The sequence below is a fragment of the Doryrhamphus excisus genome, chromosome 13 (genome assembly GCF_030265055.1).
Source record: "Doryrhamphus excisus isolate RoL2022-K1 chromosome 13, RoL_Dexc_1.0, whole genome shotgun sequence".
NCBI lineage: Eukaryota > Metazoa > Chordata > Actinopteri > Syngnathiformes > Syngnathidae > Doryrhamphus > Doryrhamphus excisus.
The window spans coordinates 5,949,405-5,976,687 of NC_080478.1; the positions used below are offsets into that span (position 1 = coordinate 5,949,405).

Here is a 27,283-nt window from a genome sequence, read left to right on the forward strand (position 1 = left end):
AACATCAACCCACATTCAGTACTTACAAAGCAGTCCTCTAATGAATGAAATATTAATTGCTATGATGATGCTTTCAGCTTTTATTGGGAAATCAAACAACAAAATGTGACATACAAATCAGATCAAGTGCAGCGAACTCAATTGACTAAAATGCAGAAGGGATGCAAGCAAATGGCAAGATTTTACTTTTTATTCATAAACATCGAGAACTCTGTGAAAAAACATAGCAGTAAACCTCCACATTTAACACCTTTATTCAGGATTTATTCCATAAACTGTGACCATGTTTTTGATTTAGAGAGGAAAAACATGTTTATTTTCGAAGAGAGACTTCATGGTACAATCGCTGCGGCACTGATAGAGTAATTTGAGAACATAAATCAGAAAAAATATATTGTCATCAGGGAGACCAAAATAAGAAATGCAGCTGCATAAAGCTGGAAATGTCACAGACAAACCTGCTTACATATAAAAAACATCCATACTTCAAAGCCAATTTCACACTAGAAAAAAACAATTTTAAAACAGCATGAACACGTTACATTGGGGTTTTGTTTCAACTTCCCATTCAAGGTTTCACAGAAAACCAACGTGAACTATCAGGGCTCGGAACAGTGAACAAAAAAAAATCATTTGTTTGTATTCTCTTGCACTTCTACAACTTGGGTAACTTTTCCACCACTAATCAAGTTTTGCTGGGATGGAGACGTCGAAGGAGGTCTGTTCTCAAGTGTGGGTTTGCCATTATGTGGACAAAACAAACATAAAACAGATGACTCGCTGCTCAGTAGTGACCTGTGGGGTGGACAAAGGTGAGATTAAAAAAAAAAAGACCCAAAAAAACATTCGAGATTTTAACAAGTTGAGTGTTCTCTCAAATAGTGGCCTCCACTAAAAAAAGAGACAACCCCAATTAATAGCTTTGCTATGACAGACATTGCATGTGTCCCAGCAAAAGAAAATGTAAATAAAAAAAAGTGCAAAAGTGCAACTTACCTACCCACACATGCCATAAAAATATGTGGTGTGGATAGTACATTAAAAAGGTTTAATTTAATACAGCACAACACTTGACGGAGGATAAGGCTCTCAGTGGGATCATCAGTCAAACGGCAGCAAATGCAGCCAGAAGACTGGACAGCACTCGCCCATAAGTGCATGACAGAAGGCTAAGCAAATAAAATAAAATTAAATAATTTAATTCAAAGTACGAGATACGCAACCTTTTGGTGGACCCCCCCTACATGCCACTCCTCTGCCCTTTTTTCCATACTATATCGGCCAATAGCACAGTTGCAGCCAGGAATTGTGCTCCATGAAAAAAAAGAAAAATCACCCCCCCTTATTTTGAATTACATTATAGATTAATTACAGATCTTGGAATTGTCAATAGCACTCAAATGAATTGAAAAATTTGAAATGAATCCATGTGATCTGTATCAGAATCGGAGCATCCTATTCACAACGCCTTTGTTCTAGTAAGGCCCTCCCAATGTTACTACACCGCAGTAAATACTGTGGTATGAAAATGTTTGGCCACCCCTGATAATTCTCAAGATTTTCCTTTTCAAATCTGTGGTTGCTGTGATCAACCAGTTAAATACATCCTATAGCAGACGAGCACAGTGATAAATGAGAAGTGAAATGAAGTTGCTGAAATTGCTGATCCCAACAACCAGTGATTTATAAAAAGGGAAATCTTGAAAATGATCAGGGGTGCCCAAACCTATTAATACCACTGGCCACTATTTGAGGAAACAAGGGAATAAAAAAAAAGAAAAGGGGTGCTTAAACATACGTGGGGAGTAGGACCGTGATCTGGATCGAGAGCGGTACCCTCTGCTGTAGTAAGGTGATGGAGATCTCCGTCTATTGGGACAAACAACTTAAAATGACTCACCAATCAATCAAATGACATAATAAACACCAGACAAATAAGGTACCTGTATGATCTGTACTCTCGGTCGTCGTAGCGATCATAGTCCCGATCATAACCTCGGTCATAGCCTCGGTCGTATCCTCTGTCGTAATCCCTAGACATGCGCCGTGATGAGCTGCCGCCACCACCACTGCAAGCACAAGCAAAATTATGTTTAATAGAATCCTGACATGTATTTATAACCAACCAAGTGCAGGCATCAAATATCTAAGGGCGTCAGACACTCACTATGTGGGTCGTCCCATATAGATGCCAGGGGTAGGGGTGTGTGCTCGTTTGGTAATGGAGAAATCCACCCGGATCCGACGGCCGTCCAGCTCCATCCCATTAGCGTGCTCCTTGGCCTAATTCAATGATTTGCCCAGAGCATAAATTATCTTTTCATATAAAGCAGACCTAAATATTCAGACATTGCTTTGTGTCCCACTTACCTCTTTAGAGTCCTCGTAGTTCTCAAAGTAGACAAAAGCAAAGCCCCTGGAGCGCCGAGACTGCTGGTCATACACGATGTTGACGTCAGCCAGCGGGCCGTACTTGGAGAACACCTCCCTCAGATCCCTCTCGGTGGTGTACAAACTCAGCCCAAACACACCCAGACATGTGTTGGGGTCTGGGTTGGCCTGTGGGGGTTTTACATTTTATTATCTACTGAATTCATAACATGCTCGTGCTTTTATTCACTTTCACCTCCAAAGTGAATTGCTACTGCTACGTCTGCAATGTGTTTTTATTATGACAAATATAATTTTCATGACTCATTTATTCATTAACTTATTGATTTCACCTTTTTAAAACAACCAGCACAGAATATTTCAAAAACTGTAAAATTTAAGCAAAGTTGCTCAGAGTTGCTGAGTGTAAAATGTTGGAACACTGATACATTTTCAATAATATATATATATATATATATATATATATACATATATATATATATATATATATTTCAAATCACTAAACTTTGGTGTTTTAAACTATGTGTTTTACTACTATAAACAGCACTATTTATTCTACGTTGAGGAAAAAGAAAGGAGGGGTGAAGTATTTTATGTGACTGCCAATATGTGAGCAAATAAGCAATATATATCTATATAGCAGCAAATACATTCATACAATATTACTTAACATTGTTTTCAAGTTTAAAAAGAATCATTTTAAGGTGTGATGGCTTTTATTTTGTAGCAACGGGCTGCCAAGATCAATGACATGTAGTGTAAAGCCTGTGCTAACTACGAAAATATTCAGTTTGTTAATATTGAATCTTTAATATTGAATTTGCGGAATTTCACGTATCGCAGTCGGGGCTGGAACCAATTAACTGCAATAAATGAGGAACGGCTGTATGCTGAGGGGCAATAAAAACAGGGCACAAGTGGCCCCCATGCCTCATTTTGGACATCCCTGACCAAGACAAAACATCAGACTATGTATACCCTGTTGCCGATGTGTCTGCGGCGGTTCGACATGGGAGAGCGGCTGTGGCTCCTGCGGCGGCGGGAGTCACCACTGCCAGAGCGGCTTCTGGAGCGACGGCGATGAGAGCGGGAACGGGAGCGAGAGTAGTTCCTGCGTGAGCTTCGATGGGAACGGGACCTAAGATCATATGAATGGAACACGAATGAGCCCATTGCAGTATAATGTAGGTGGGATTTATAAAAGGGGTCTTACCGAGACTTGGATTTGGACCTAGATTGCGAACGAGACCTCGACCTGGAATGGCGGGAACCTTCCTTCGAGTGTGCCGGCGAGCGGCTGGCCGATTTCACGGATCGTCGAGGGGAGGAACTCCCCGAGCCAGGTTGTGACTCCTGGACATACAGACAATAAGTTAGAAAAAATAAAAATACAAGAACAATAACACAATTGGATCAAGAGATGACTCGACTCGCACTTATAACCCCCAATAGAAATTAGCTTATTTTGGAGAAAAATACAAAGCTACAGCAACAATTACATGAAAACACATTGTGGCAGTAATGTATAACTTATTTAGCTGAGAAGATTTCAAAATACAATAACATGTGGGTGTTTGGTGGGGGGCTGGCGAGTGAGAATTACAGACTAAAAAGGATTCATTTACATGCATGATTTAGAGACAGAAACAAGAAGAAAGAGAATAGCAACATAACAGGCTTTTAAGAAATTACTCCTACCCGGCCAAACTTCTGATCATAACTTCATTACTTCTTTTACTTCATTACTTCAAAACAACCCTTCATTTCTTCTTTCTTCTCTTTGACATTCTTATGACTTCTTTTTTGATCCTCTTCCCCAATTTAGCATCTGCCATTACAACACTAGTCGAGGGGCAGATCTTCTTTTTCCGCTTCAATACATTAGCATGCATCAACAGCATCATCGGCTTCAAACAATAACAACTTCGCATCTGAAACGTCTTCGCCTTTTTCTTTTCTTCCAACCTCAACCTTAACAAAGAACAAACAAGGGTGATAAGGCAAGTTGTTGTTTGTTGCATGAACACCAAGAGGCACAAAGAAAAACAGCAGTGCTAAATAACAGGCATGTATTAAGAAGTACGAAAGGGATAGTTCTGATTTTTTAACATGAAGTTGTTGGACATCCCCATCAGCAGTGTAGTGCAAAGGTATAAGACATAATCAACCCCCATTTTGTCCTGTGAGCCAGTTTTTGGTTAGATTTTGGTGATGAGGAACGTAGTTCCCGTTAGTTGGTGGTGCCACTTCACTAAACTCTCAGAACAATATGCTTTCAAAAGTGCTAACGTTTGTGTCACAAAAATGCCTCCTTAAAAAAAAGATCAGACATCACAATCACTCTGCGTTACTTTGCCAACATATCACTGCCCATTCAATCTTCTGTATGTGTTCCATTGTGTTTACTTGCACGGATGTGATGCGAGAGAGCCACCATGGAACACACACACACACACACACACACACACAAATGGACGTGCAACAGGACTGTAGTAACACTGAATGATTGCAAGGTCCGATTTTTTTTCGAGGAGGCATTTTTGTGATTCAAATGTATTTACTCTTTTGAACGCATATTGTTTTGAGAAGCCAAACTCTTCAGTGAAGCAACCAACTAACCAACACTCAGCGGATGGGACGTAGTGTGGGCGTGGGAGAGAGGGAGATAAGTCACTGTTGATGAACTACACAGCTGATGTGGATGTCATAACTTCATGTAAAAAAAAAATCCAAACTACCTGTTTAAAGGGAACTGCGCTTCTTTTGAAATTTTACCCATCATTCACAATCCTTATTTGAAACATGAACATATATTTCTTTCCCTTTTCTGTGCATTCTCACAAGGGAAAACAAGTTAATATAAATAATAAAGTTAATATGAGCTATCACTCAGCCCTGTGTGTTAATGCATGATCACAGCATGTATATCAAATGATTCAATGTTAGGTATCTTCTTTAAAGGCATTCATAGTCGAAATAGGTGGGTCCAATGACGTGCAATTTCAGCTAGTTCATATTAACTTGTTTTCTCGGGTTAAAATGCACAGAATGGAGAAATGTGTTCGTGTTTCACATAAGGATTGTGAATGATGGACAAAATGTAAAAAAAAAATTGTGCAGTTCCCATTTAAGGCCACACTGAAAGATTTGGAAAAATAACAAAATGAAGAATGAAGTCATATAATTACGAGATTCAAGTCAAAGCAACGTCCTTGTTGAAATATCAAAACAGTTGTAACTTTATGATGAAATATTGTGCAATTAAATGACTTTAAATGAGTAAATGTAAAAAAAAAATCCTAGATTAAACACAACACAATTAGTCTTGTAAACTTATTTGCCATTTACTTTACAGTGTGGCCCCAATATGTCTTCGTAATAATATTCTAACATCATAGAATCAAAAACTTAGATAATGACAACATTAACATGATGAATACAGTTCTACATCTAAGCTAGCTGTAAGCGAAGGCAATCACTCAATGGCGCTTGAATAAAAGCAAGGCCATGCCGCGGCCTAGTCTTTGGACTGGGGCACGCTGCTTGATAAATATAGACACTAAGCATTCAAATTCAACGTCTTTACAATGTGTTATTCAAAATACATATAATTACATAATTAGTTTAATGACAATTTAATGATGGCTCTCCTAGGTTTGAAAACGTACGTTGCCAAAGCCACAGCAACACAACATATCTAACAAGCTAATGCTAGCTAGCGCTGCGTCTTTTTCAGCAAAGGTATTTTGTTATAATCAAACACAACTCACCTTCTCTCTGAATTCTTTCTCGGTGTCGCTCATATTCGCGTCACTATTCTGTAACTATGAAGAAAAACGGCCTAAATGTACTTTAACGACTGCTTTTGCCCAATTGGTGATGAATGCACCACAAACCAAAACCGGTTTGAGCTGAGCTGCACTGAGCCTGAAATAAAACGCAGTGATCCTTTTCCGGTTCCGTTTTTTCCAAAGTAAAATAACTATTTATATTTAGCCAGACGTGAATCACGCGGCGTCATTGTTCTGAAATATATTTAAAAGGTGAACTTATCTTGAGCCACCCACCTACTCAATGCAGTGAATAAATCCAGCGCATACATTAAAACCGGTCTGAGCAGATCAGCACCTGAAGTAAACGGCCGCAATCCCTTTTCTGTCTGGATGTTCCAAAATAAAAGCACCTTTATACTGTATAAATAGGCAACGTTCTGACTTTAATGTAATTAATTAGATTTGTGTAATGTAATCAAGGTTAATACATGTCGTGCAACCAACATATTAATGTAATAAACAGAATATCTTCGACAATACTTACTCAATACAGTGCAATGTTGGCCTATAAAACACCAGCAATGAGCAAATACGTGACATTAACATTTATTTCAGGGGAAAAAAAGAAAAATCACATTTTCAAGCATCAAATCAAACATGCGTGTGTATACAGTAGTTTGAAATGCAATAATTACTGTACATTGATGTCATAATAGGGGGGAAACAACTATACATTCATGAAGAAAAAAAATACTGTACACACTCTCAGAAAACACTTTCAGTCACATAATAAATAAATTAAAAAAACATCCATCAGAAGAATGCAACTTCTGTTGCTTGTTTCCATAAGGAGTCGAATTGCAACAAAATACGGCTGAGCTGCATACATCGGAATCCAATCATGATCAGTTTAAAGTTGAGCTCAGTGTCAGAAGACCAAAGGCACTTGTGGCAGTACTGCTGGCAGTTATACAAACAATGCAAAGGTAACATTAAAAAAACGAACGTCTCTAATTATAACTCAGAGATTATAACAGGTTAATATGTCGCTGAGAGGTGCAGGGACATAGATCATGTCTAACGTCTTCAGAGGTAAGCAGCTGGACTTGCGTAGATGGAGTTGTCCTCTGCTGTTTTTGTCTTTTTCCTTTCCTTGCAATGTCTGTACACGTTTCTTCCGCTGAGAAATGTTCACACGCTGAGCCGTCATGCTATAGCAGCTTCTGATGCAGAATCTCCCATATCATTAATTTACGGAAAAGAGGCATGTGCCACTAGAGGGGGGAAGGATTAAACAAAAAAGATACTTGTTTGTTTGTATATAAATAACACATGTAGACAAAGGTGTGCTACAATAATATACCTGTTTGAAGGCGAGGGGTCTTCCTTTAACGATGTATTCTGCGTATTTACATGTAAACACACCACAGTCACTGCCATTTTTCTGCTGGGGGATTTCCTGGAAGGAAGGGACGGTGTACATAAAGTTATCAAGTACATGACTGAAAACATACCATATCCTCTCAGTACCGGGTCTCTATTAGGGGTATTCACTGTTTTCAGATTATGTTTATATTTTTTATTATGTTGAAATTTAATTCAAATTCACTCAAGTCCTCAGTGTTACTACAGTTACTACTAAAGAGTGTCCACTTAAGCAGGCATCGACATATATAGTTGACGGCTTTTGTTGAAATAAAATTTGAGACCAAAAGGACAATTTCTATGGAAAATGGGTCAGTTTATGTCAACATCATCACTGTCTCTATTAACCTGCATTCTACCACAGAAACGAAGAAATGCACCCATTTAATTATTTTACTTACTATTTTCCTTTTTTAGTGTCAGCCACCGATGGAAAGATTTGCGCATCTACAAATTTTTATTACTGTTACAAATAAATTATTGGATAAAGAGATAATATAATATTACCATAACGCATTGAACTGAATACAGTTGTCTCTCTTATTTCCGCTAAGTAGGGTTGATTATTAATAAACAAAATATTTTCATAGTCACAGCATAGACAACCCGTTTATGATTTTTCAAATATTGTTTTTACCATTATTAGAGCCGTGCAGACATTAAATTAACACCCCTATAGTCACCTCCACGCTTTTATTGTTGTTTGTGCAGCCCTAATGCTGCACAATGTGCAGGGTCAGTGTAGGGACATAAGAGACGGCCGGCGCTCATTGCATATAGCAAGCTGTTTTAACAAATTAGCCTCCAATGTATTTGTTATCAACTTACTGTTTCAAATGGAGTGGGGGGGGGAAAGCCCAAAGTAAGAAACCAAAAACATACCACTTCCACGCATAGTGGGAGGACAAAGTCGGACATGGCATGGTTGACTCCATGTGGTGTTAAAGTAATAATAATACTTTAATTATAATATAATGTCTCATCAGTGTAACCTAGTGACCACAAATGAAATATAACTTGTCTTTCAATATTTGTTTACTAAAAAGAGGCCATAGTCAACCACAAAACAGTGCTCTGATTGGCCCAGTTACACTTACAGAGGCTCGCATGCAACTGACGGTCCACTTGGCGCTGTCGAGTTCTCTGCCTTTCTTTGCTTTGTGCTCATCCTTTAGGTAGAGGCTGCAAAAAAAACAACAAAATATCCAATTTAGAAGCTTTGCCAGGTGAAACTGGACTAAACATTAAATGTAGGGCGGACTCACAGTAAAAGACTGCAAATATCATCATGTCTTTGGCCCATTGAGTCATAGGACTTGACGGTCTTGGCTTTCAAGTCTATCACCTGAGATGAGAGTAATGGAAGGCACTTAGGTTATTTTATGTATATATACACGTATATGTATATTTTAGGTCTGACTCACGGCTAGGGCCCAGTGGACACCCAGATGGAGCGGGACCAGAACAAGGTCATACAGGAAGAGGTCGACAGATTTGGTCCATCGCTTCACGGCAGCATGTCCTTTGTCCTGCCCTGCACCTCCTCCTCCGCCTCGGAGCTTGGGGTAGAAGAATGTGCTGAACGAGTACACTCTCAATCCTGCTGCTAGGTCCGAACACTGCTTCATGACCAGGGACAGGTAGAAGTTGATCACCTACATATTGGAAGCATTGGAGGCAAAGTGTGAGGTGCTATATTAGCACATTTGTCTGAGAATAACACAGGTACATGACAGCATATTGCAATCTGCTAATTTAATTTCTACATTACCTTGCATTGATTCTCACGAGGCTACACTATTCTGCACTTTGTGTGAGTATATGAGCAGCCCCGCCTCTACCCACCAAGATAAAGAAACTGTAGGACTGACAAAAAGGCTCGTTCTGTACATGCCGTTGTTTTATGGGACAAATGCACCAAGGTGCTGAAACCAAGGCCCAGAGTGGACCCTCTTTCGGCCTATTTGGAGGTGGGAGACGAGAAAAACAGACAAGCGTGTGCATGCAATGTATTGAGGCTGGCAAAATTATGGAGTTCATTTTAATTTGTGTGATTAATTTATTATCGTACAGGCCTATGCCTGTGAGTTTTTTTCTCTTCTTGTCACATTTTAATCTTGCGGGATCACCCAATTCAATTCAATTTACACAGTGAACCTCTGCTTTTGCATACAAAACTAAATCAAAACAGTAAAATACCTCGTCATTGAGCCAGCCACCTTCCTGAAGGGTCGCTAAGTCTCTCTGCGTGATGCGTAGCTTGAAAGCGGAACTTAAAACCAAGTTGGGGTCACTCTGAGCCAGAGCACCGCTCACCTCCGATGCCATCTCCTGCACAAAACAAATTGAATGAAAGTAATCCTATCTATTAAGCCAAGCCAAACTTTGTGCAACTTTATCATACCTGAGTAAGTCGGGGTATGTCCTCATCAGTGTGTCTTACATGAACTGTGTGTGCATGCGAGCTGGGCAGGCTGACAGAAGGTGGCACTCGGTCGACAAGGTTGAGGCGAGTAGCTACCTCAGTAGAAAGGTCCACCTCGGGTACCGGTTTCTGCACACACAAAACATAGTGTAAAATATTCCATTCCTAAATGCTATATTTAGGAATTGATGGACAGGCACATTGCTGTACTTGTAACAGAGTAATACACAAACACTAACATCATAGTCGACCTGAACAGTCCAGTTGCAGGACATCTCTAAATAATACCTTTGCACATCTCACATGCAGGCTGTCTTCTGGTGCTCCTGAGTAAGATTTACTGAGAGGCAACCCAGTCCATCTGTTAAAAAAAAAAAAAAACTACTATATCATCATGTATTAACACACACTTACAGTAATCCAGAGGCAGCCTTTGTCCCTGCAACTGTGCCCTCAATATAGGACATAACGGCTAATAGACCAACCTGCTCTTATTTGCAGATGTACTCCTCCAAGCCAGCATACTGGGGGCAGCTGTGCAACACACACAAATGTCAGCTCAACATATTCATCATAATGTTTACAAGATACATGCTAGTATGAGGAATCGGGGTGTTCTTACAGGAATATCCCATCTTTCTTGATGGGATTTCAATGGGTTTTCTTGAAGCGGTGACTGTGTGTTGACCTTGTGATTGGAACACACTGCAACATTGAAAGATAACAATAAGCTCATTAATACGGTACACAATTACCAATCACTGGCCAAAATGGTCAAAAACGAGATTGTGCAGATGTATCTAATGTAAGAGAGCAGTGGTATCATGGAACATGTATTCGTAACGTAATTTTTCAGTACGGAACTTTCAGTTTGGTAGGCGCTGCTTCCGATTTCCCATTCAGACTGTACCCAAAATGAACCAAACTGTGACCAAACTGTCATGGCATAGTTACACCCCTACAGTATATTAGAGTATCATACAATGATATTGTAAGAAGCCTACTCACGCTTGGGGTTTTGTTTGGTTAAAAGGTAGCGGTTGACTCTTGCTGTACTTCTCGGTGACCATCTCCAGCAGGCGTCTGTAGTGCTCCTTGTCATTCTGCTTTATGGCCTGGTGGTTCAAAGACACAAGCTACTATAGAACTCTGACAACTGTCAACTCTAAGCATCCAATTAAACAAATGTATTGGATTTTGTCGACTCGAATCTAACGATATCGTGACTTACCTCTTCCACGGTGAGGCTGGGCTTGTAGCAGCGGCTGTGTCCATTGCAAATCTGGTCAGAGTTGGGCATTCCCATGCTCACCATCGGCCGCGAAGGCAGCAGCTGAAGGAGGCCTCTCTTCTCCCTGTCAGGGAGTCCAGAAGACACTGGGGTCCCACTGTGTATACAGAAGGTACTGTCACTAATTAAAAAGCTCACAAGACAAGATTTTAACATTACTTTTCAGAAAAGTACAATAACAAATGAAAAATGACTATGTTGCAACCTTCTGATTGAATTTCTACTATGTTACACTCTTCTGCACTCTGTTCATGCTACGGGCACAATTAATTTATTACCGTCCCAGGGCTAGTGCCCACAAGAGCTTTTCTTTCTGAACGAGAGATCTCGTGACACCCCTCCATCAAACATCACACCACTTGCCTGAATTTCCTCATTAAAGGAGGTGAGGTGCTCTGAAAAGGATTCTGCAGTGTTCTCTCACTTAGTCCAAGCCCTGGTTTATCTGTCAAAGATGGGGGGGGGGAAACAGGGATAAAGATGAACATAAATAGAGTATTGGGCTGTAAAAGTCAGCCAGTTTAGCAGCAGTAGTACAGTAGTGGGTGCCTACGTCTTGTTTAACACAGGAATACAACATTCTATGCACAACATTTATAGGACAGAAAAGTGGAAAAGGTATAATAGGTCCCCTAAATACTCCTGAGAGACTAACTTTGCTTTGATATGGTGTACTAGCAATGTTATGCTATACAATATCATTATATTATTGACAAAAATAGTCTCAAATTAATGTTGACAATAATAACTGTCAACAATTCGTGGGTCAATTATCGTCCAGCAAAATTTGTTACAGTGTCAGGCCGACAGGTGCCCTTACTAACCCATTCTCCACTCAGTGTTGGTTAGCCATGGGTTGTGCAGCTCATCAATTCCCAGTGGAACAGCCTAGATCAATAGAGAAAATGCAAAGTCATCTTCATAATCAAACCATGGCCTGTTGGCGCTATTGCTGAAGTGACTGCTCAGACTCCAGTCCACATGTAGCAGCCTTCTAACTTTAACAAACTTTCATTCATTCATTCACTACCGCTTTTTCCTCACGAGGGTCGCGGGGGGTGCTGGAGCCTATCCCAGCTGTCTTCGGGCGTAAGGCGGGATACACCCTGGACTGGTCGCCAGCCAATCACAGGGCACATATAGACAAACAACCATTCACACTCACATTCATGCCTATATGGACAATTTGGAGTGGCCAATTAACCTAGCATGTTTTTGGAATGTGGGAGGAAACCGGAGTACCCGGAGAAAACCCACGCATGCACGGGGAGAACATGCAAACTCCACACAGAGATGCCCGAGGGTGGAATTGAACCGTGGTCTCCTAGCTGTGAGGTCTGTGCGCTAACCCCTAGACCACCGTGCCGCCCACTTCAACAAACTTGAGTTGCGAAATTCCCCAACCATGCGTGATATTCAGAGTGACACTTCTAAGTATAGAATTTGAAGGAAATACAAAAAAATAGTGCATTCAAAGTAATAAGCCCAAATGTCATTCTGTGACAAACTAAATACGGCACAATTTAATGGCAGACCTGTGTGTCCTCATATTGTCCGTGCTTGTCAGAGGTGGAAATCAATGGCTTGCGCAACCGGAGCAGACTTGCGACTCCGGCCACGGTCTTCTTCACAAAACTTATCACCACATCTGAGGAAAACAGTATGAATACTCAGACATTAGCATTTAGGACCACTTTTGGGGAAGAGCTATAGTGATATCATGCGGTTGTGTGTGTGTCAACATGCCTCTGCGTCGTCTTTTCGCCTCGACCTGGTCACTTTGGCCAAGGCCGTCTGTTGCATCAACACTGCAGAACAAGTATGTCACATCATTAATTACTAGGATGTTAATACAAAAAATACACAATTCATTTTCAGGGTTTTTCAAAGCAGCAGAGTCAGCCTGTGTTCAGAGAACATAACACAAATTCCTGAAAAACTTGTTTTTAAAGCATAGTTTGCTGAATTATCGGTAAACTTGCTCACTGCAGAAAACAAAAAAATCTATCAATTTTAACGCAATTTAGACTTATGCTAGCTTAGCAGGTTGCACTCTCTGCAGTTGAGTAAACAGCCAGGGTTACATTGCGGGAATACGGTCATGATTGTTTTGATTGAATATACTTTCTTTAGATACTTGAGAAAGTTCTAGTGGGTGTATAAAAATAAAAACGCGTGTAAGAAGTTTAACTAACGACTATAATTTTGCTTGCTCGGATGCTCTGAGACGTAACCGTGCCCAGTGGCTCAAAAATACGAGTTAGGTCAATAAGGAGAGTTTTAATAGTGACCAGCTTAAGTATTTTTGGTAACCACAACAATAGTGTTATGTTTTGCTGCACGAACCTCTGGTAGTTCCGCTTAACCGGTCTCCCGTGGCTCTCGCGCCGCTGTGCCCTGACGCCACCAGCTAGCCCCTCGTTAGCTTCGTGGTTTTGCCCAGCGTCGGGCTCAAACAACGACGAGATTCCGTCAAATATCCATCCATACATCCCAGACAAATACGAGAAAAACGCAACCAGGTCCCCTACGCGGGCCAGGACGTGTCTAAACAGGAGCCAAACAAAAAACGTATGACAACACGAGCAGTCAGACACTAGAAGTTAAGCTAGCTTTAGCATCAGCGTTTCAATATACGTGCGTCATGCGGTGTCGTTTAATCACTTTAACTGTCTGTGCAGGAGTGGGCGGGGTTCAAAGTCCAACACATTGGATTGGCCATTCATAGTGAAGCAACGTTGTTCGGAGACTTAAAACGAGCAAACCCAAACACGAGGCTCTAAATGACGTCGGCGGCCCTGAAGATGATTGGCAGAGGCTGAAATCTCTTTCCCAGTTACGTAACGGTCAACAGCTACATGACGACAATAAAGATTCTTAAAATACTAACACAACCTTATATACTTATAGAACTTAAGATTGATTCGTTGGCGCGAAAAAAACAATAAAAAAAAATAAATGTATAAATATTGTAATGAAGAAAATGCACACATATTATACAAACACACGCCATAGAATGTGTAGTCATGACAGCGTGGTAGCAGACCTTCAAAAACAAAAACGAGTCAGTGCTGTCATCACATTTCAAGTATTTATTATCTTAGCAGTAGAAACACTAAAGATACAAAAAAAATAAATGGCCGGAACAATGTACACACAGCTATGCTGATGATCCAGGAGGATTTTTCCAGTGCAAAACCATATATGACATAGCACATAGTGGTGTAAAACATTAGTAGAAAAATACAACACTATTTAAAAATGATGGCAAAAACATTTTGGCCTTCATAACATTGGAGGTACATATAAGAACAAATAAAACAATTTATGTACAAGTCATAAAAAATCCATGCAATACAATTAATTACATGGATGTAAGGCATAGATAAAATTGGTGGTTTTAGTGATCCGACTTGTGGTCTTGGGGAACAGAAGAACCTGACAAGACATAAATGTACAGAAAATGTTAATTGTTTATTCTACTGTAGATTTACATTTACAGTCATGGAAAAATTATTATACCACCCCTGTTTCTTCAGTTTATTGATCTATTTTAATGCCTGGTACAACTAAAGGTACATTTGTTTGGCCAGGCATGTTGATGATAAGAAAAGCAAATATGAGTTTAATTTAAGAGCTGATATCTATCAACTTCCATGCTTTTCTTGACAACCAAATCCATTAATAATAATAATTAATAAGAACCAATAGCTGTAGCATTGTAAGTAGTGTAAGCGTTAATCATTGAGGGAGGTGTATGCTGAAATAAGCTTTATTTTCATTTTTTTGGTGGAGTGAGTGGCATTAACACTCACACTCACCTGGGCCATGCAGGTAAAGAGGCGACAAGCAGCTCAGGTACAGCCACGTCCTGTTCTCCTGCAGCCAGCGCTGCCGATAGCCAATCATATCAGGGGAACAGGCTGCCTGTAACCGCCTTTCCTCTCTTGGAGGTGGGACTAAATGTGCCTCATCTACGAGGGTAGGGGAGATGATAGAGCACACACATTTTTCTACCCACCCTATCCTAGGATGACATTTCACAGACTTTGTGAAGCACTTAGGAGGCATGCATTAATCAGACCACACAGTGTTCTTCTGAATAATTATTTGATAGACTTACACTGTAAGTAGCAGAATAGAGTAGAATCAAAATATCAGTAGAATGTACACCAAAGTGATTATTATACATGCATCCTTCCCAACTGCAGGTGAGCACACTTTTTGGGGGGTTTGATATCTAATTATTAACTGTGGCCAACTTCTTTGTACACACATGGGACAGATATAAATGTTGAAATGTGAATAAAGGCTTTATGATGGGGACGGTTTTACTCTGGGAACTATTGATCATTTTGGGTGGTGACTTATACAACAGTGGTTTACACTGGTCACTAGGTGTCAGTAATGTTTGGTGAGAGAGACAATCACCAGACTTGATTGTCGGAATTAGGCACAATAATACACCCCCCCCCCCAAAAAAAGTAACTATTTCCGCCGTACCCATGCAAAGATGATATTGAACTCTGAACACACTACATCACGTCTTGTCCGCCCTTCACTCCTCTCTCCTTGGGAGTGTGTTTATAGCAACATGAGCATGATCCTTATTTATACGGATTATCCATCCATCCATTTTCCTCCGCTTATCCGGGTCCGGGTCGCGGGGGCAGCAGTCTTAGAAGGGAAGCCCAGACTTCCCGGTCCCCGGCCACCTCCTCCAGCTCCACCGGGAGGACACCAAGGCGTTCCCAGGCCAGCTGTGAGACATAGTCCCTCCAGCGTGTCCTAGGTCTGCCCCGGGGCCTTTTCCCGGCTGGGCATGCCCGGAACACCTCCCCAGGGAGGCGTCCGGGAGGCATCCGGACTAGATGCCCGAGCCACCTCAACTGACTCCTCTCGATGTGAAGGAGAAGCGGCTCTACTCTGAGCCCCTCCCGGATGGCTGAGCTCCTCACCCTATCTCTTAGGGTGAGTCCAGCTACCCTACGGAGGAAACTCATTTCAGCCGCCTGTATCCGCGATCTCATTCTTTCGGTCATGACCCAAAGCTCATGACCATAGGTGAGGGTGGGAACAAAGATCGACCGGAAAATTGAGAGCTTTGCCCTCCGGCTCAGCTCTCTTTTCACCACGACGGTCCGGTACAGCGACCGCATTACTGCCGAGGCTGCACCGATCCGTCTGTCGACCTCACGCTCCCACCTTCCCTCACTCGTGAACAAGACCCCGAGATACTTAAACTCCTCCACCTGGGGCAGGACCTCATTCCCAACCCGGAGAGAGCACTCCACCCTTTTCCAAATGAGAACCATGGCCTCTGATTTGGAGGTACTGAGTCTCATCCCAGCCGCTTCACACTCAGATGCAAACCGTCCCAGTAAACGCTGAAGGTCGCAGCCCGAAGAAGCCATAAGAACCACATCATCTGCAAATAGCAGAGATGAGATTCTAAGGCCCCCGAACTGGACTCCCTCAACACCTTGGCTGCGCCTAGAAATTCTGTCCATGAAAATTGTGAACAGAATCGGTGACAAAGGGCAGCCTTGGCGGAGACCAACGTTTACCGGAAACAGGCTCGACTTACTACTGGCAATGCGAACCAGACTCCTGCCCCGTTTGTACAAGGACCGGATAGCACGTAGTAGCGCGCCACCAATCCCGTACTCCCGTACTTATACGGATTATGTCTACTATATTGGGTAATACAATTGCAAAGGTGACTATACTTTAATAATGTTAAAAACTGTATTTAGAAGGTCGCAAGCAGGTTTTATATGCTGCAATTAAACAAATAATTTATGAATAAGGAATCCCACTTCCCAAAACTTCATTTATCACGTTTGGTTCTGGAACCAATGAACCACGATAAACGGAGATTACTGTACTGGTTTCCAGGTTTTAAACTAAACTCATTGTCATTCATTGGCCAGATTTGTATGAGAGTCGGATTACCTTGCCGCATGGGGCCAAAATGACGTTGAAATGTGAACAAATTGGAGGTCGAGTTGCACTCACTACATTTGACCCCAGCAGTTCCACTGCAGACTTTCAGGGAATGCCACCCATATACTGTGTAGTCTGATGTAAACAAGCTTAAGCATAATCATCTCCGAAAGTGATTGTGTGTTAAGGCTTGTCCACCCAACTCTAAACCAAAGAAATACACCTTGTGTTGCCCTTGCATGACTTCATTATTCGATTGTTTGAATTCACCAGTGCCGTCTCCCTTTACCCAAACGCTCACCTTGCTTGGAGCCCACCAAGCGCTGCTGAACTTTCTCCAAGTTATGGATGTATTCAGTTAGGGATCTTTCTGGATCCTGAGACGTTGCGCCCGAGGTTAGGGTTGAGCTGGAGTAGGACCTGTGGAAGAGAGAGAGGAAAGAGATTAAATCAGTTAACATTTGTACACTAAGGGTGTACTTACACTTGGCCATGAACTAGCACCCCCCCCCCCAAGTGCGAGTGTGCACTTAGTTATGTTGTGTCTTTTTAAAAGGAGAAGGCCAACCTGTTGCACAGCCTGAAAGGTGATTTGCTGGGTGGTACAAGAGCAGACACCGTATCTCTGTTTGGTGGCGAGTCTGAATTCAAGCGTGGCTGCTGCTTTTGACGTAAAACCTCTACTTTCGAGCCTGTATTAAACACAAAGGAGTGAAACTCTATTGACACCCATACACAAGGAAAAAAACATATATGCTTAAAAAGCTAACCTGAGGCATGTCCATTAACAGTACCCCACACAGATAATCTTCTGACGGCTTTCTGGAATTTCCTGGTCAAAAACTTCATTCTGGAGAGAACATGTCACTTTTACAAATCTGATCACACTCCATATTCTTCCTTTAAAATCTGTCCTGTTTTATCCACACCTCGAGATAGCGATGACCACTCGCACCGCAGCCCTAAATCTTCCAACGGGTCTTCGTAATGAAGGCAAGGGTGAGGGCCGTGCCCCCATGTTGGCGATCAGGCACAAAGTGGCCTGCTCACAGTCCTGGAATCCTCCCAGCAGGAGCAGCAGGTAACGTTTCTGATACACCAGAGCTTTCCGGAAGCTCTCCGCACGCAGGTAGCGCTCGTACAAACGCTGCACCTGGATGGAAAATCAACAATATCAACACATTCACTCTTTGTGTGTCACAGTGTGCCCGCGGCTGACCTTGTTGTGGTGGGCCATGTCGCTAATGGGTATGTTTTCGCTCTCCGTGGCGACATTGGTGAGTTCGTTCTCGGCGCGGCGCAGCTGATGCTCCATGTAGGAGAGTTTGTGCTTGAGGGCGGTTCTCTCCTGAATGAGCGATGTCACGCGGTGCGTTAGCTCAGAGTTCTCGCTCATTGTCCTCTCCAGTAGCCTGGACGGTGCAATGGACGGGCTCTATGGTGAGGTGAAAAAAAACATTGACACCATTCATGCATTCAGTGGTGAGATTTGTAGAGAGGCAGTCATTATTTAATATATGTGTAAAGATGCCTGTGTTAAGCAAGGCCAGTTCATTTCAAATATATAATGTATATATATATATATTTTATGTGCATGTCATTATTTTGTTACAATCATTCATTCATTTTCTACCGCTTTTCCTCACGAGGGTCGCGGGGGTTGCTGGAGCCTATCCCAGCTGTCTTCGGGCGTAAGGCGGGGTACACCCTAGACTGGTGGCCAGCCAATCACAGGGCACATATAGACAAACAACCATTCACACTCACATTCATACCTATGGACAATTTGGAGTCACCAATTAACCTAGCATGTTTTTGGAATGTGGGAGGAAACCGGAGTACCCGGAGAAAACCCACGCATGCACGGGGAGAACATGCAAACTCCACACAGAGATGCCCAAAGGTGGAATTGAACCCTGGTCTCCTAGCTGTGAGGTCTGTGCGCTAACCCCTAGACCACCGTGCCGCCCTGTTACAATCATATAAAATAAAATACATTATTGTGTTTATATTATAGCAAGTTCTTGTGTACCTGCTGGCTTTGTCGGGAGCCCCCAACATTGGCGTTGTCAGTCTGGTGGCATTCGCCACTTAGTCCAGACATCCTCTGAGCAGCCATCTCCTTTTCCTCCCTTTGGAGCTCCGTCAGAGTGCCCTGCAGCTCGTCCAAGCGCTGCCTGTCCTGCTGCCTCAACAACTCCAAGTCGCGCTGTAGTCATCCAAACCAAAGCATATTTGAGTTGATCTTTTCGGCATTGTTGAAAAGCTGTGTCGATCTTACCAGTTTGGTGTTGGTCCTTTCCTGTCGTCTCTCCCGATCCATTTGCTCCTGCCAGATCTTCTTCCTCTCCCTCTCCCATGCCTCCTCTTTTTGTCGCTCCTTGTCCTTCAGCTCGGCAAGCTCATCCGCCTGGCGCCTCGACCGTTCTCGCTCTGCATCCAAAGCGCGGCTGACCTCCTTTTTCTGCTCCGTCAAGGCCTCCGCAGCTAAGAGATGCCGGGTGGCGGCCTCCTCCCTATACATCTCCTCTCTGCTCTTGTCTTGTTCCCATTGCCTCCTGCTCTGCAGAAGGTCCGCCCTAAGCTTTTCCACCATGCCTGCCATCTCCTCCACTTGCCTTCGCTCCTGCCCCAGCTGGAAGCGCAGGTCGGATATGAACTTCTCGCCCCTAGCCGCATCTTCTTCATGCCTGCGGCTGATGTCCAACTGTTTGCAGCAGCGGTCTCGCTCTTCATCCAGCATCCGGTGGGCGTCAGCCAGCTTTGAGCGGACATCGGACAGACAGGACTCTGATTCCATTAACATGCGCTCAACGTGAGTCTTGTCCTGCATGTGAAGCTTGTGTTGCTCGGCGGAGTGCTGGCGTTCGTCTTCAAGTTTCTTCTGGGAATCGTCCAGACGGTTCTCCAGTAGAACGCTGCGGGACTGTTCTATCTGGAGCTCTCGTCTCAGGTTGCTACATGCAACCCTTTCCTGCTCCACCTGGCCAGTGAGGGCCATCAACTCTGACCTCTGCTGTTCAGAAGACATTCGCATAACCTGGAGGAAGAAGTGGAGCGTCACCTTTGGATAATATGATAAACTGTGACATGGTTTTCTTCCCCCATGCATGTATTACATACCTCTAACTTGTGCTCCACTTCTCTCTCTTGCCGCACACAGAGAGCTCGTTCCTGCTCCAACTGCTGCTTAAGATCCTGGACTCGAGTCTGCTCTTGGCTCAATGCCTCCTCACACTCTTCTATAGTCAACCTGCAGGATGAATGAAGAGGCACATGATACAAAGAAAATATTGCTTGTATAGTAGAGTATACGGAAAACAGCTGTTATTAAAATCTGGAAACCCAAACACGACGCTCTAAATGACTTCGGCGGCACTGAAGATGATTGGCTGTTATAAGTTACCAAGAACAGAATAATCGAAATAAAAATAGATAGAAAAAATAAAAAACACACATTCGCTTAATGTTGCTGGCCAAAGTCAGAGGTAAATGTGCAAGCAATTAACAAGCTATTATTGGTTTTGGTTATTTCGACAACCGCCTGTGTCGATGTGACTCATCCGGTCCGAGGGACATCGGCATAAAGCGGGTTCCAGTGAAAACCTGCTCATAATAGCTAAACAACAGTTCAGGCAAGCATAACACGCACGATGCTCACAGCAACTGCTGAGTTGAGGGGTAGATAAAGCTGCTTCACATGCTGCTAATGCCATTTTGAGGCTTAATTGGAGCATTTACAGTAACTCCATGTCATGCAATACTGTGCTTTATGAAATCGGACTGTGTGTGTGAGTGAGTAGGTGCGGATACCTGAGCGACAGTATTTTGTTCTTTTGCTCCTGCTGAGTCTCGTGTGCACATTTGAGCAGTTTCTGGCTCTCCAGCAGCTCTGCTCTGGTTTGGGATTCACTCTGGAGCTGCTCTCTGTCACCATCGCTTCTGAGGTCAGCCTGGGCAAGAAAAAAAAAAACATTCGCTTGTATTGCAGTCACAAGGCACAGCATTGAACACCAAAACTGTATAATCCAACAGAATAGATACAAACATTGAAGTTTTGCAGGACATTATGTTGCTACAGCAGCCACATTTACAAACAGTACAATATAAACAAGATTTTTTTAAATGACAAACTAAAGTGGAATAAAAATAAACAGCCTCCTATGTACATTATGCATTATCAGGACTTGCACAACCGGAGCTTAAATGTAAATGTGCGGGGTTGAAATGTGCAATTATTATCGAGACAAAGCTATAGAAGAGCTGATAGCTATGATTGCAAATATACTGCATAAACAACCTTTTCATTTGCAGAGTTGTAGAACACCACTGAATCAGAGTGTGCGTGTTTACTGTGATTTACAAGTACAGCACTGACAGCAGTGATCCTGCTTGTTGAGTATCAAGTGTCCATTATCTGACTGGAATCTGTCCATGATGTCCCAACTCTAAAACAACCACTATGCCCTTCTTAATAGTATCTAAAATATAAAAATACATAAAAACAACAATAAAGCCTCATTTGAGTGAATCTCCACTCTCTGTGACAGGTTTGCACTGCTGGGGGGCATGCAGGGATTAATTGGAACGCAAATATAAATTCATTCATTCATTTTCTACCGCTTTTTCCTCACGAGGGTCGCAGGGGTGCTAGAGCCTATCCCAGCTGTCTTCGGGCGTAAGGCGGGGTACACCCTGGACTGGTGGCCAGCCAATCACAGGGCACATATAGACAAACAACCATTCACACTCACATTCATACCTATGGACAATTTGGAGTCGCCAATTAACCTAGCATGTTTTTGGAATGTGGGAGGAAACCGGAGTACCCGGAGAAAACCCACACATGCACGGGGAGAACATGCAAACTCCACACAGAGATGCCCGAGGGTAGGATTGAACCCTGGTCTCCTAGCTGTGAGGTCTGCGCGCTAACCCCTAGACCACCGTGCCGCCCGAGAATATAAATTAAATCTTCAAAATGAAAAACACTCTTAATGCACAAAATAATTATTCAGACTTATTTGTTGATATGATGCACACAGAGCAAGGAAAAAAACTTGCTGCGCTGTATTTTTCCTGCTGCGGTCTCCTCGCACTTAGAGCCGTTCAGGAGTGTTAGTTGCCAATTGTTTTCCATTTTTATTCACGTATCCGCTATGGCAATTGACGTACCTCTGGGAATCACTGTTCTACACCACAATACTGTATACATATAACATGAATAGGTGTGACGGTGCCATTCATACCTCCAAATTATCATTATCTTCTTACAGTTCTGGCATTGTATCATTTTGTGTGTAAATGTGCTTCGTCCAAACCCCAACAACTCACGTGTGTGCGTCTCTGCGCCATCCTACATAGCAGCTCCCGCAGTGCGACCACCGTCTCCTGCAGTGCCCTCTTCTCCTGCTGCCAGCTCATGGGGGGATCTGAGGAGGACTTGTCCCCCTGGTTCAGTAAAGTTGGGCACTCGTCCTCACGAAGCTGTGAGATTGCGTTTAATTCCTGGACGCATTGCGGGGCACGTCGGTGGGACAGGGTGAGTATTCTGCAGCTTTCCTGGTACACTTTCCTCAACAGCGCCTGAAGATATAAGATACAGAGGTTAGGGAGTGTTCTACGCATCAGCTAATGTGTATAAATCTACCTGAAGCTCTGGAGACAGCAGGTCATCACTGTAACTCATGCTGCCTGCAGCACTGTCAGTGTTCGCAGTGGGGTTCATGCCTCTACAGCGCAGATACTCCACAAACTGAGCGTCCAGCCTCTCGGTCTGGTCTAGCTCCACTCTCAGCCTGGCACCCAGTTCAGAGCTCACATCTGGACCGCAAAAACATCACTTTTAATGAAGACCAAAACAGGATCACAAGTGTTCTAGCTTTGCTGCTACTCACTGCTGCCGTAGCCGTCACTGGCCCACTCTGGTGCAGATATGGAGGAGGTGGAGCCAAGTGGTGACGGTGGAGCCGTTAGGTCGAGTCCTTCCAAATTACACACCTATAAAGAACCAAACAACGGTATAGTGAAGGTGCTTCATGCAGAGGCAGGTGTGGTAGTTTCCTGAGCACATATACATTGTCAGCACTGACCGAGTCCACCATGGAGAAGTTATCAGAGACGGACAGAGACCGAGGGGAGTGGGTGCTCTGCGTAGCCGGGTCAGGGGTGATTGTCCTGGATAGAGGCGGCTCCATAGTGACCTCAGGTGACTTGTTACCCCGCAGGTGTTCCAGGTCTGTGGTAGTGAGTGCGCTCAACTCTGACACATGAGAGCACAGAACCGAAGCGTGGAACTCTTCTTGGAGTAAGTCTTCGGAGCGTTCCAGATGACGCAGCACCTCCGGAGAGCTCAGAGAGGACTTGTCATGGTAGAGGCTCACAGCATCCTTGAACGTTCTCTGTGAAATATCTGAAATTGACTCGAAAGGATTAGTGGTAAGTTAGTCTTTTTGTAGAGCACTTAACTTGTTTTTACATTTGAATGACAGTTAATGTCAGAAAGCATGATGCATCTTTTGCGTCTGTCATTTGTCACTTGGGATAGTATTTTTTTTTTAACTTTAGTTTTATTTAGTCTTAGTGGTTAACTCTACATTTTTATACTTTTATAAACAGTGTCAAAACAGCTGGATGCTGGCTTGCTTTCAAAAATATGGTCCCTGCTACACGTCCAAGAATGAGTAATTTTATTATATTTTTGTTTTATTTAGTCTAGTTTCTAGTTTTTATTTAGTTTATTTTCACATTTGTATTACAGTTAAAGGTCTGGCTCACTTTTGTGTCCACAACACTTCCGTCACATGTAAAGGGGCCCAAAATGTCCTAGTTTTATTTCGTCTTACTTACAGCAGTTAACTTATTTTATTGTACTTTGTGAAGACTCACCCCTGGGTGAACATCCCTTATGGTGAGTAAGCGTGTCTAGCTGGCGACTGTGTTGTCCGATTTGCAGTCCTTGCAGATGGTGTCGTGTCTCCTCCTGCAGGGCCAGGTCCTGCAGATGTAGAAGCTCTGCTTTCAAGAGGTGGTTGTCATTCTCCAAATTGGCTAGAGCCCTTTCTTTACTCTGAAAATATCACAAGACAGCGCTGTATGAATACAATGACATGAACACATCCACAATTGCTTCCTGATGCAGGTTGTATGCAGCATGATATTATTTAGTTGTCACCTGTAGTTCCTCATGTAGTTTTTCAGCTCTTTGGGTGCTGCTGTTCAAGTCTTGTTTGACTACGGTCAACTCTGCTCTCAGGGCCTGATGCTCCACCCCCAGTCTAGCCAGCTCGGTCTCTCTCAGTCTTAAGGCAGCATCCGCTTTAGCCAACGTCTCCTCTGCATTAGTCTGTTAACATGAAGTGTCTCAATAGAGCATAAGCAGAAACAGCGTAGTGACTCTGACCATAAAAACAAGATTAACTTCTCCTTTTCTTCCATACTTCTAACCACTTCTATATACATACCGTTTATCAATGACACAAATCTAAAGTATTGCCTTGTATGTGCCGCAACATGACCAAAGCTAGATTTTCTTCAGTGCTGAACAAAGTGCTCCGGACCACAAAGACACAAAGCAGTCCAACATAATCCAAAGCTTCCATTCCACCAAAATCCCCCAGAGAAACATCAGCAAACATATTACAAACAAGAGCTAATCCCAAATATCAAACAGCTATCCGCTTCCTCATTTTAGTGTCACTTCCCCTGCGAGAGCAACATTCTGCAGTCTCTGCAGTGGCGCTGCTGTGACGTGTCTTCCGCTCTAACTTGAACCAGATGTGGTCTTGCAGCTTGCACAGCTGTACTGAACTGGTTTGGGGGTAGCTTGGCATTTCCTGTCTAAGTGCTTTGTCAGTTCCATTACCATAGTTTTATTGAAGGCTTTTGCAAAGGACAAAAAAAACCCCCAAAACATTCAACTATTGGTATTAAAAGCAAAATGTTGACAATGGGATAAATAAAGAATCAATTCATATTCTTATTATTATCATTAAATGTTAAAAAGCTCTCAGAATGTTCTGAACTCCTGATTCAATGCCAGTGCTGTACACAATGCTGCTCAAGACATACTGTAAGCCAGCGGTCTCAAACACGCGGCCCGTGGGCCAAATGTGGCCCGTAGGATACCAGTTTGAGGCCCCCGCCTTGATATGAAAGTTTACTGTTAGTGCGTCCCGTGCAAGTTTGATATGGATGCTGTATGGTATCATGTACACAGAAAAAATTATTACGTTTGATTCATGTTCATGTTAAATAACTGTTAATAGTTATCCTCCCTATCCGTGTGGAAGTGGTAAGTTTTTGGCTATTTAAGTTTAAAGGAAATAACTTGAAGGCTACCGTTTAGGTCGCTAGCTCTCTAGTTTGCGAGTTAGCATGTGTCTCAAGACCCTGCAGTTGCGCAATATGTTGTAAATAAAAAAAGTATAAATGTGACTATAGTTGTGTTTTGTCATGTCTACAGGGCTCTAATAATGCTTTGTTCATTTTAATCTGAAAAAAAATCATTTGTCTACCCACCAACTATATGTGGTTTCTTAGGTTTTTATTATTATTATATTTATTACTGATTGATTTTCTTTATTCTTTATTTGTTTATTTATTTTTCATCTTATTTTGTGTAGAAAAATAAAAATTAAGATATTTGAGAACAGTGGAATGTTTTATCAGAGCTTTTCTTGTAGAAAATCTGAACAAAAGCAAAGTTTATTCATTTTTCTGTTTTTAATTAATGCGTTTTTTTGTTTTTTTTTTTAAACCTGATGCGGCCCAGCCTCGCCCAGACCCTAGCTCCAGTGGCCCTCAAGTAAATTGAGTTTGAGACCCCTGCTGTCAGTCAACTGTCCACAGCTGGCAAAGCCCCAGAGACTGAAACCAACAGCACCTCTGCTGGTGGCAGCCAAGTAGTACTCGACTGTCTCTAAATTTTAACAGCTTTCAAGGCTCACCTTACGGGAAAAAGACTTACCAAAAAGTCCTTTTGAGCATCTTCTTGACTCGATTCCCTCTCCTGGAGCTGCATCGTCAGGTCATCAATGTGGCCCAGCAGGGAAGCAACTTCCTGTCTCAACTTTTCAACTTCCTCCTGGAGATGCTCCTCCCTCCTCCTGAGCACTTCACGTTCTGCTGACAGCTCAGCCTTCACGGTCACAAGTGTTTCCGTCCTTTCCCTCTCCTTGGCAAGAGCTTCTGCCCTGTCCAAGATCTTGGCTTGTAGCCTCTGGACTTGTGCCTCCAGCATGAGGTTGCTTTCTCGGAGCGCCGTTATTTCACTTTTTGACTCTTGCCCTTTTGTTTTTAAAACTTCAACCTCTTTGACTGTGTTTTGTTCCCTCTCTTGAAGTTCAGTAACCAGCGCGCTGAGGTGCACTCTCTCTTCTTGCACCTGCTGGACGTGTAGTCTGAAATTGTTCCTCTCATCCTCAGATATTTTTTGCTCTTCCTTTGCGTCTTCTAGTTGAGCTTTGAGTTCTACAAGCTCAGCCTCTTTGAGAGTGAGAAGCGCTTTGAGCTCATCGGCCTTCTCCCTCTCAGCTGAGAGCCTCCGCCCCAACTCCTCCCCATGTCCTCTGTACTCCTCTTCCTGGGTGTGCAGCAAACGCTCCAAGCTCTCTTTCTCCACCGCCAGCATCTCCAGCTGACTCTGAAGGACTTTGAGGCGTGATCGAACTGACTGAGAGGAGGTCAGACTGAGCTCTTGCTTCAGGCTGTTGGGCTTGCCTCGCCTCTCGGACTCCTGGAGGGCGAAGTGGCGAGGTTCCGGGCTGGGTGCGGGCGAGGGATTGATGCTGTCGCCATCCTGAGAGTCACTGACTTCGTGCACGTTGGCACCGAGTGTAGAGAGCTCTGCCTGTAGTGTGCTGATGACCTCATGAAGGCGTTCCTCCTCTTCTCGTTTGTCCTGGCGCAACCGTGTGATTTCCGACTGAAGATGCTCCACTTGTGAGCTCAAATCGTGAAGGTCAGCCTCCAACTCCTTTTGACAGAACAACCAAACACAGACAATTTGTGTTTCACCACTACCGTAATCCA

The 27,283-nt window shown here is 43.0% G+C and overlaps 3 protein-coding genes across 10 annotated transcripts in view; all 3 read right to left on the bottom strand.

Moving 5' to 3' along the window:
• Window positions 1-67: 67 nt before the first annotated feature.
• tra2b (transformer 2 beta homolog) lies at window positions 68-6,355 on the bottom strand. 3 transcript variants are annotated; one of them, XM_058091458.1, is made up of 8 exons: window positions 6,162-6,355; window positions 3,605-3,744; window positions 3,370-3,529; window positions 2,371-2,559; window positions 2,168-2,283; window positions 1,944-2,069; window positions 1,799-1,869; window positions 68-795 (listed from the first exon to the last, which is right to left on the bottom strand). In XM_058091458.1, the coding sequence occupies exons 1-8, from the start codon at window positions 6,192-6,194 to the stop codon at window positions 785-787; spliced, it is 846 nt and encodes a 281-aa protein (XP_057947441.1). In that variant the 5' UTR covers window positions 6,195-6,355; the 3' UTR covers window positions 68-784. The 3 variants fall into 3 exon arrangements, with proteins under 3 accessions (XP_057947441.1, XP_057947442.1, XP_057947443.1); XM_058091459.1 differs by having other exon boundaries at window positions 4,090-6,331; XM_058091460.1 differs by having other exon boundaries at window positions 3,605-4,362; window positions 6,162-6,327.
• Window positions 6,356-6,754: 399 nt separating this feature from the next.
• On the bottom strand, window positions 6,755-13,981 carry senp2 (SUMO specific peptidase 2). Its single transcript, XM_058091453.1, has 17 exons — window positions 13,652-13,981; window positions 13,052-13,113; window positions 12,841-12,953; window positions 12,130-12,193; window positions 11,669-11,750; window positions 11,246-11,402; window positions 11,023-11,129; window positions 10,637-10,719; window positions 10,500-10,548; window positions 10,303-10,375; window positions 9,994-10,143; window positions 9,789-9,920; window positions 9,014-9,244; window positions 8,855-8,934; window positions 8,687-8,771; window positions 7,528-7,623; window positions 6,755-7,438 (listed from the first exon to the last, which is right to left on the bottom strand). Exons 1-17 carry the CDS (start codon window positions 13,795-13,797, stop codon window positions 7,376-7,378), a joined length of 1,773 nt encoding a protein of 590 aa, XP_057947436.1. The 5' UTR covers window positions 13,798-13,981; the 3' UTR covers window positions 6,755-7,375.
• A 375-nt stretch (window positions 13,982-14,356) lies between these two features.
• Window positions 14,357-27,283, bottom strand: part of pcnt (pericentrin) — a 42,384-nt gene continuing 29,457 nt past the window's right edge. For 5 of the 6 annotated variants that reach the window (XM_058091440.1, XM_058091434.1, XM_058091438.1 and 2 more), the window contains 18 exons: window positions 26,220-27,227; window positions 24,426-24,596; window positions 24,140-24,320; window positions 23,344-23,663; window positions 23,149-23,251; window positions 22,902-23,074; window positions 22,586-22,837; window positions 21,065-21,204; window positions 20,375-20,504; window positions 19,533-20,291; window positions 19,284-19,460; window positions 18,471-18,686; window positions 18,181-18,404; window positions 18,022-18,101; window positions 17,820-17,943; window positions 17,553-17,671; window positions 15,127-15,279; window positions 14,357-14,743 (listed from right to left, as the gene is read on the bottom strand). In XM_058091440.1, the coding sequence (XP_057947423.1) occupies window positions 14,706-14,743; window positions 15,127-15,279; window positions 17,553-17,671; window positions 17,820-17,943; window positions 18,022-18,101; window positions 18,181-18,404; window positions 18,471-18,686; window positions 19,284-19,460; window positions 19,533-20,291; window positions 20,375-20,504; window positions 21,065-21,204; window positions 22,586-22,837; window positions 22,902-23,074; window positions 23,149-23,251; window positions 23,344-23,663; window positions 24,140-24,320; window positions 24,426-24,596; window positions 26,220-27,227 (4,368 nt within the window). In that variant the 3' untranslated portion in view covers window positions 14,357-14,705. The remainder of the gene's footprint in view (window positions 14,744-15,126; window positions 15,280-17,552; window positions 17,672-17,819; window positions 17,944-18,021; window positions 18,102-18,180; window positions 18,405-18,470; window positions 18,687-19,283; window positions 19,461-19,532; window positions 20,292-20,374; window positions 20,505-21,064; window positions 21,205-22,585; window positions 22,838-22,901; window positions 23,075-23,148; window positions 23,252-23,343; window positions 23,664-24,139; window positions 24,321-24,425; window positions 24,597-26,219; window positions 27,228-27,283) is intronic. The other variant, XM_058091436.1, reaches the window with a different exon arrangement.

Excerpts from the sequence above, each read along its gene's own strand:
- tra2b (XM_058091458.1), bottom strand. The coding sequence starts at position 6,194 with ATGAGCGACACCGAGAAAGAATTCAGAGAGAAG. Across the intron at positions 3,530-3,604 it reads AGGTCCAAATCCAAGTCTCG|GTCCCGTTCCCATCGAAGCT; the intron begins GTAAGACCCCTT and ends ATATGATCTTAG. Across the intron at positions 2,284-2,370 it reads ACTACGAGGACTCTAAAGAG|GCCAAGGAGCACGCTAATGG; the intron begins GTAAGTGGGACA and ends TCATTGAATTAG.
- senp2 (XM_058091453.1), bottom strand. The coding sequence starts at position 13,797 with ATGTATGGATGGATATTTGACGGAATCTCGTCGTTGTTTGAGCCCGAC. Across the intron at positions 11,751-12,129 it reads CAACACTGAGTGGAGAATGG|ATAAACCAGGGCTTGGACTA; the intron begins GTTAGTAAGGGC and ends CATCTTTGACAG. Across the intron at positions 8,772-8,854 it reads GATATTTGCAGTCTTTTACT|CCTCTACCTAAAGGATGAGC; the intron begins GTGAGTCCGCCC and ends TTTTTTTTGCAG.